Source organism: Lonchura striata, chromosome 5 (assembly GCF_050655825.1).
Source record: "Lonchura striata isolate lonStrDom1 chromosome 5, ASM5065582v1, whole genome shotgun sequence".
Classification (NCBI taxonomy): domain Eukaryota; kingdom Metazoa; phylum Chordata; class Aves; order Passeriformes; family Estrildidae; genus Lonchura; species Lonchura striata.
Window position 1 is genome coordinate 68528035 of NC_140707.1, and position 8285 is coordinate 68536319.

At 54.9% G+C, this 8285-nt stretch overlaps 1 protein-coding gene across 1 annotated transcript; it reads right to left on the reverse strand.

Annotated features, from left to right (window-relative positions):
• Positions 1-1641: 1641 nt before the first annotated feature.
• Positions 1642-6843, reverse strand: SIX6 (SIX homeobox 6). Its single transcript, XM_021554488.3, has 2 exons — positions 6170-6843; positions 1642-5016 (listed from the first exon to the last, which is right to left on the reverse strand). The coding sequence occupies exons 1-2, from the start codon at positions 6739-6741 to the stop codon at positions 4848-4850; spliced, it is 741 nt and encodes a 246-aa protein (XP_021410163.1). The 5' UTR covers positions 6742-6843; the 3' UTR covers positions 1642-4847.
• Between the last annotated feature and the right edge of the window lie 1442 nt (positions 6844-8285).

Genomic DNA, 8285 nt, shown 5'->3' on the forward strand with positions numbered 1-8285 from the left:
TCAGCATTGTCAGACAATCCCAAGATAAAAAAAACCTGGGTTTAACTCCATACAGTAAGAGAAGAGCCTCTGCAGGGAGATCAGTATGTGACTGACACAACTTTTAGGATTTCTGGGACAGAAATAGTGGAAACAGTGGCTGATGCTGTGGGCTGACTCCAGTGGGATGAAATGGCACCAGCTCTGCTAAGTGTAAGGAGAAAATTAACAAAGTGTGGAGGATTATGGAACAGAAGTGCCTCTCTGCTACCTCTGGGAAGAGGCAGAGATGATAAATATGTGAACCCACTTTGCTTCTATATGGTTTGAAGCTAGAAATTTCCTTCCAAACTATTTCTTGCAGGGGAAAGTGTGTGCCAGAGAGGTCTATGTTGCAGTTCAGAAGGCAGTGGGGTTAAAATTAGCTTTCTGGAGAATTTCTGCAATTTGGGGGAGTTTAGATTGGATGCAGCTAGTGATGAAGGAAGGGGAGCCTTTTCCTGGCCTTTGGCTGGGGGTGTTGCAGCCAGTCCTGACAGAAGGGAATCTACATCCACGGGCTTTTTCTGTCACCCTGGTGCCAAAGATAAATGCTGATAGAGTGCAAAGTGCTGTAAGCCTCGGAGGATCTAAGATGAAATGTTTCTTCCCTGGATCCTCAGCTCGGTCTTACCCTCTGGACCCCCTCGTGGGGGCACACCAAGGTCAGCCCAGGGTTCAGGCTCCTTTGGGGTGCTGGGGCTGGAGGGCAGCCTTGGGAAAGGGACAAGGGAAAGGACAGGTCAAAGTTTGGCAGCTCCTGCACCCCACGGTGCCTTTTCCTTTGGCTTCTGACGCTTCCATCTCCACTCCAGCAAACACACCTGGATCTTCTGGAGAGGAAAGAAATATCAGAGATATGGAAGAGCCGGTGCTGGCACTGCTGGGAGGTGGGGCAGACACGGCCGGGGGGTATTACGCTCTCTCTCACGGTATTACCCCGCAGTGGCCAGGGGTAACTGGATCTGCGAGAGTCTGATCCTCCCAAGCCCTTAATTGGATGCGGGAAACGTCCAAAATGCGGCTCACTCTCCTGTCTCCCACAGCTGTGGCACACACACACACACACACACGTTCTTCTTGTCACACAGGGGTGTTTCCCCCTGAACCCAGCTCCCTCCTACATCTCCCAGCTCCTGGCCAGCAAGCCAGAGCTGACCCTTTGTACAGGAGCTCTCCCAGACAAGAGAAGTGCTGCTGGTGGTGTGATATTCAGTAGGTTTCCAGACACCCCCTTTTTGTGTTCTGCAAAGAAAACCCCTTGGTTAGACAAGGGGCAAAAGGCAGTGGCAGAACAAATAGGGAACAGTCCCTTTTGTGGGATGGGGCTGTGGGGTGGGAATGGGATGAACACCCTGCAAGGCTTGTGCAGATTTGGGTGTGAGGATGGGCGTGCAGGGAGCACCCGCATGGGCCAGGCAGCTGCTGGGGCAGTACCCCCGGCCTGGAGGAGCTGGTGTGGCTCTTCCAAGGCTCTTGCATCCCCCAGCCCTCCCTCCACCTCAGTTTCCCCTGCAAGCAGTCCTCCTCTGCAGTGTGGGACTGGGACAATACTCCCTGGATAAGTGGGCCTTCTATCCCCCAGCTGCACCAGAGCCAGGCTCTCTCCCCAACCTGCAAGCCTTTTGCTTTTTCTTTTTTTCTTTTTTTTTTTTTTCTTCTTTTTTTCCTCTTACAAAATCAATTTACAGACAGCTCACTCATTTTCCCCCCTTGCAAACTTATTAGGTATTCAGTCCCGGCTAGCACTCGTAAGCATCCTTTGTCCCAGGGAGGGCTGGAGACCCCTTCATTAGCAGTGATTACCTCTGAGCAGTTTGACAGCCTCCCAGCCCGCTTACAAGACTTTCCCATTCAGCCCTGCCCGGGGCTGCCCCGCTTCTCAAAAGAAACGGAAACATTCAAACATTTCTCCCCCCTTCCCAGCTGAAGAGAGGAAAAGCTGTTTCTCTTTTCCGCCTTCCCCATTCACTTCACTTTTGATACAATATTTTCCTTCTTTGTTAAACGGGAGAGAGAGGGGTCAAGGCAGACTTTTTAGTGACCCTTTTCGGAGCGCTTTGTTTAATGTAAATACAAGCTCCTTCACTCTTACCCGTTTATAATTATTATTATTTTTAAAACCACCAGAGGCTCGGGAGGGCAACGGCTTGGGCTGATATTTAGGGGAGAAAAATTCTGAAAAACATGAGGGAAAGACATTTACTTTCAGTAGGGGAAGGGAAAGGGCAGCTGGAAAAAAAAAAAAAAAAAGAAAACAACAACAAACAGGGGTATGGGGTGGGGAAACGGAGATTTTTTATTTGGTCGCACTGAAGGCGCGGCCGCAGCCGCACGGCCCCGGCCCCGCAGAGCTGCGGCGGGGAAGGAGCGGAGCTGGGAGACGCTCGCTTCTCCCGTTCTCCCACAACAAGCAAGGCCGGGCAGCGGGGCTGCTCTTCCCGCGGGAGCTCCGAGCTCCTTTCCCGGCCCCGGCCACTCTTTCCGAAGGGGGTGATTTGTTTTCTTGTCGCCAGCACCCGCGGGAGGGTCCCTCCACTGCCCACTCGGGAGATCCTGCATCCTTCACGGCACTCAAACCCTCTGTCGGAAGAGACAATATCATCCCCGCTGCCTATTGAACAAATTCCAGGTGTTTTTTCGTTGGAAAGAAATCCCGCGTTACCAGACGCTGAGCGCATGTGCTTTCTGCTCTCTTTATATCTTTAATTCCCCACAATAAGCGCTGCTACTCTGCCCGCGGAAGCCGCTAGAGAAATTGAATCTAATTCGCCGATTTCCTGGGAAAGAAAATAAATAAATACAGAACACGATGTATTTCAGCAGATTCCGTTTTGAGGGTGAACACCGCTTTTGCTCCCAAAACAACCTCGTGGGTGGGAAGCGCTGCCCATCAGCGAACCCCAAACCCAAGGTGAAACCCCAACCTCTTTGATGCTTAAACAGCACAGCCGGGCTCTTCTTGCGCGGCTTAAATCCGGTGGGGTTCAGCAGGCAACAAACCTCAGGGTTTGGGGTGCAAAATGCTCTCCGGACCCTCCCGTAGGTGGGTACCCCAAAGGCAGGTGGAGACCTCTACTCTGCCCCTGCTTCCCGCCCTGCGATCCAACCCTTCCACACTCCTAAAATGTAGATTATTTGCCTGTTACACTCCTCCATGGAAAGAGCTGCCTGTAAACTGACAAGAAAAAACAGTTTAAAAAATCCTGTTACCCGCCCCATCCCTGGAACAGTCTGCAGGGAAAACCAGGCACATGCATTTGGGGACGGAACGCAGATTTAGGCATGGGGGAGAAAACGCCTTGAATCCAGGTTTTAAATTCAAACTTAGACAGAGGGGCAAAAGTCACTGCCTAGACGGGAATATACCTCCCGATAAAAGGTAGCATGACTGAATTAAACTATCACGGAGCCGAAATGCCCCTGCTCCTTGCAGGCAGCCGGAGCCGAGCGGGAGCCGGGGCATCTCCCGCTGCCAGCTCTGCCCGGCTTCCCCCAGTGCCAGGCTTCGGCTGCTAAATAAAACGAGCCGAGCAATCAGCTTACCGGGGAGGCATCTCTCTGAGGACAGGGGAGTAAACGCGATGAGACCGAGAAGACAAAAAAAGCACAGCTCAGGCGATTTAAAGATCAATGTCAAATTGTATAATATAAAATCCTTCTGCTGGGGAAAAAAAGCTTAGCGCGCTCCTTGGACCTGGTGTTTGGTCTCCTCCAGCAAAACCACCGCAAAACAAAGCGAGGGAGGCGGATGGTGGGGACAGCCGCAGGCACATCGCAAAGGTCGTGATTTGGGGTAATTTAGCCCCCGTTATGGCCTTTCACTGGCATGGAGAACAGTTAATTCCCCATCTTCTCCTCGCCTTTGCCAGGTGAGGGAGGAAGCTTAGTTTCCTCGGCGACACTGTGCCCCAACCATTGCTCTCAATAATTTTTTTTTTCTTTCTCTTCCCCTCGTTCCTCTCAGAAAATTCGCCTCCGATAATCTCCAGAGCTTCAGCCCTTGGGAGAGAAGAAGCTGAGGCGATGCCACCTCCTTCCCATCCCCAGCCAGCCCCGTTCCTGCTCCTCTGGCCTCATCCCGGCTCCTCCCAGCTCCCTGCCTGGCAAAGGCATCACCCCCGGTCCCGGGGACCGGCTCCTTCGGTTCCTGCCGAGCTGCGGCTGAAATACCCGTGGCCTCGGAGATCTGCTCTGCGTAAACTGGCGGGCTCGAAACCGACACCGTCATTTCAAAGCAGATGCGAGGGTCGTTCACCAAATATTTTATTATAGTTTTAGGCTGCTTCATACAGTTTCGTCCTGCACATGCTCTACAAGTCACCTGTGCACATAGAGAACAAGCCAAAAATAATAATAATTAATAATAATAATAGAAAAAAATCTACCATAGCAATCCCTTAAATAAGTAAATAAACATTATATATATATATATATAAAACCCCTTTAAAGTAAAGCAAAATCCAACCAAAAGAACAGCGTCTTTTCAACATGAAACAACCCCGCGGGATAAGGGCAGGGGCTCAGACATTTTGCAACTTGGCATTCGGTTTCTTGATGATTTTTTTCTCTCTCTTTTTACTTTTTCTGGGCTTTCTTTAATGATTTCTTTTTAGGCATCAATTCCGCAAATCCTTCGAAATAAAGGCGACAACGATTTCAACGACGTTTTTGAATGCAGTCTGCTGCGGGGCTGGGAGGGAGGCGCGGGCGGGCGGGGAGCGCCCCGTACCCCGCGTTCGGGCAGCGCCAGCCCCGCTGCTCCGGCCGTGTCGGAGGCACCGGTGAGCCGGGCCTGCCGCTCGCCCCGCTTTGCCGTGGCGGTGGTGTCAGATGTCACATTCACTGTCGCTGGATGTGATGGAGATGGCGGAGGTGGCCGCTTTGCTGGAGAGGCTGGCTGCGGGGCTGGAGGCGGCCCCCACTGCCTCCCCGCCGCTCTCCTCCTCCGCTTGCAGCGAGCGCACCGAGCCCTGCGTTAGGACCTGCTGCTGTAGCCTGCAAGGAACCGGCACACACAGCATCACCGCCAGCCCTCCGCACCCGCCGGCAGCCCCGGTGTCCCCCCAGGGGCTCCCCCGACCTGCCCCCGACCTCCGGCTCTCACCACTCACACCAGCGATACCAGAGAGGAGAAGCTGGGTGGGCACCCGGTTCCTCAGCTCTGTCTGAGAAACCGGGAGCCCACCCCAAGGTCAGCCGTGCTCTTCGGCTGGCACACCCAGGGGAAAGTTGTCCCACTCCTCCTCAGCCTGCCCCCAAACCGGGCCTCATCTCAGGGGCAGTAATGCCCTGCAGCAGCTCCCGGGCGGTGTTTCCCGTCCAGTAGGCCTTACTTACTCCTTTAGCCGATAAAAAAGGGCTCCGGGTGACAGTACCCACGTCTCTGACATGAGACAGCCCGGCTGAGGGGTGACAAGGGGAGTTTTCCCCATCCCGGGATCCTGGGGAGGAGATAAAGGGGGAACTCTGCTCCCTTCCCTGCCAGCCAGGGCATCTGCTTGTGTCACTAGTGTTGGGATAACACTGCTCATTTAGAGCCGTGATTTTGTTCCAGAACATATATTTTTAAAAATTATATATATATACACACACATATATTCACGTTGTATTTCTATTATATATTTATATATATATAATAGAAACAAGAACATGATCCCAAGGAATGCTCCCATATGGCTCTGGCAGAGGAGCAGGGCACGGCGACTGTGGCAGAGCCCACAGAGGGCATGGCTGGCTCTTCTCAGGATGGACATATTTCAAACCAGTATTTATATGTCCGGGCAAAACTTTCAAGGGGGTTTGTCTCCGCTCAGCCCCTGAACATTGCCCTTCTGCCGCCAGCTCCAGCCAGTGGCTCCAGGCAGACATTGTCCTGCTCCCCCTGTCCCGCTTCCCCCCAGGGCAGCCAAGAGGGAGCCCAGGGCGGGGATCCTCCCCTATTAAATCGAAGTAATTAAAAAGCCTTAGTGTTTTCCCGCTGCTCCTGCTTTATCTGGCTGCATTTCCCGGGGAGAAATCTCCCGGGATGGTTTCTCCCATCCTCTGCCGCCAGTCTCGCACCGCCTCCCCGCAGCCTCCGGCCCCGGCGGGCGGGGACGAAGCCTCGCTAAGGGGGAACCTGTGTCCGGCCGGGACGGGCAGCACTTACCTGTTCTTAGCGGCTGCTGCCCTGTCCCTTTGCCTGCGGTTTTTGAACCAGTTGCCCACTTGCGTGGGGGTAAGTCCCGTGGCCTGAGCCAGTTCTCGCTTTTTGCTGGGGTTGGGGTAAGGGTCCTGCAGGTACCACTCCCGCAGCAAATGCCTCGTCCGCTCCTTGAAGCAATGTGTCTTCTGCTCGCCGTCCCAGATGGTGCGCGGCAGCGGGAACTTCTTCCTCACCCGGTACTTGTCCACCGGCCCCAGGGGTCGGCCCCGCAGCTTCTCCGCCTCCTGGTAGTGCGCTTCCAGCCAGAGGGCTTGCAGTTTGGCGTGGGACTCCTTGGTGAACTTGTGGTTCTCTAGGATGTGGTAGAGCTCCCGGTAGTTCCCCGTGTGGAAGGCCACGATGGCCCGGGCTCTCAGCACCGACTCGTTCTTGTTGAGCGCCTCGCAGGCCGCGGGGGCCACGGGCAGGGACCAGAGGAAGCGCCCCAGGCGCTCGATGTCCCCGCTCTCCTCCAGGGTCTCGCATACCCCGGCCACCTGCTGCGGGCTGAAATTGAGGATGGGCAGCTGGAACATGGAGGCGGCGCCGGGCTCCGCTCCGCGCTCCGCGCACCCCCGGCGATGCCCGCCGCCGCGCACAGCCCCGCGGCGGGGAAGGGGCAGCGGCCCCGGGCCGCCCCTCGTTCCGCTGCTGCCTCCGCCGCTGCCGGCGGAGCTGCCGCGGGAGGGACGGCGGAGGGCGGAGAGGCGATGGGGACCGCTCGGCAGCTCCGGCGACTGGGGGCGGTGGGCAAGGGCGAGGCGGAGGAGGATGGAGCGGGGAGGGAGGGCGGGCTGGGGGGGAGGGAGGGAAGGAAAAAAAAAAAAAAAGAAGAGGAAAAAAGAAGAAGAAAAAAAGGAAACGAGAAAAGGCACGAGCGCAGCTCCCCGCCGCCGCCGCGCTGCTGCGGGAGCGGCTGATTTGCTGCGGGCTCGGCAGATTGGCTCCCGGGTTTCCATGGCGGGGCTGCCACTCACTGTCAGCCGCTGCCAATCACGGCGGAAGGCCCCGCACCGCCCCGCTCCCCGCCCCGCTCCCCGCGGCGCCGCGGCCGCTCCCCGGGGACCGCGACCCCGCCGCCCTGCCCCGCCGACCCGGGCAGGGCAGAGCCGCCCTGGGGAAAGCAGGCTGGGGGGAGGAAGGGGGCTCCCGTTTCAGGGTGCTGGCAGCAGGTTGGAGGGAGTGGTCCCAGCGATAGGACGGCCGGGAGCCCCGCATCCTCCGCGGTAAAGCTGCGGGGGCCGGCCCGGTGGTGCTCGCACAGAGCTCCGCGCACCCGCGGGCGGAGAGGGGGATAAGGCAGAGCTGAGAAATCAGATAAAAAAATTGGCTGAGTAACAGTGACAGTGATGCTGGGGGTGTCACTGACAATGGAGGCAGCGGGAGGACCTCAGGAACAGCCGAGATTTAGGGAAAAACTCTCCCCTTTCTCCCTGTAGGTGACTTCCTATGTCGGTTAAGACAAGGAATTATCTGCAAAGAGCCCAGCGTCCAACAAAAAGCGCTATTTTTAATTTTTTTTTTTTTTTTAACATTTAAACCCTTATTGTTTTCGGCTGAATGGTCCTGAATAGAAGCCGAGAATAGTCGCGAGGAGTGAGAAGTCATTTGTAGGTCAGGAAAACGACTTAAAGCAGATTTCGGGAATCTTTTGAAATATTGATCACCTTGTAGTAATCATTCCCCGTGGGTTTTTTTCCCCCCTCGGTGGCCCGAGAGATCGACCTGGGTGCGAGGTGAGCCCCGGCCGCCCCTTTGGAGCAGCGGGGCCAATTCCAGACATCTCGGGGTGGGATGAAATATCTTTCTGAGGTGCGAGGATATGATTTATTTTCCGTAGAGAACAGGCGGATGATAAAGAAGCCACTCTTTATTCTACAAATAGCTGCTCAGTGGTAATTTCTTCCCGGGAATTAGGGACTATGCTCGGACAGGCAGCATATATTTTGAATTAAACTCAATATGTTCTCCCCTCTGCTCTTTGCAATGTATTTTTTTCTAGAATGCTTGTCAAAAAAAATTCCTTCTTAATTTGATATTTGTTATTGTCTCTTCCTTCCCCCCTAATTATTTTTTTTTT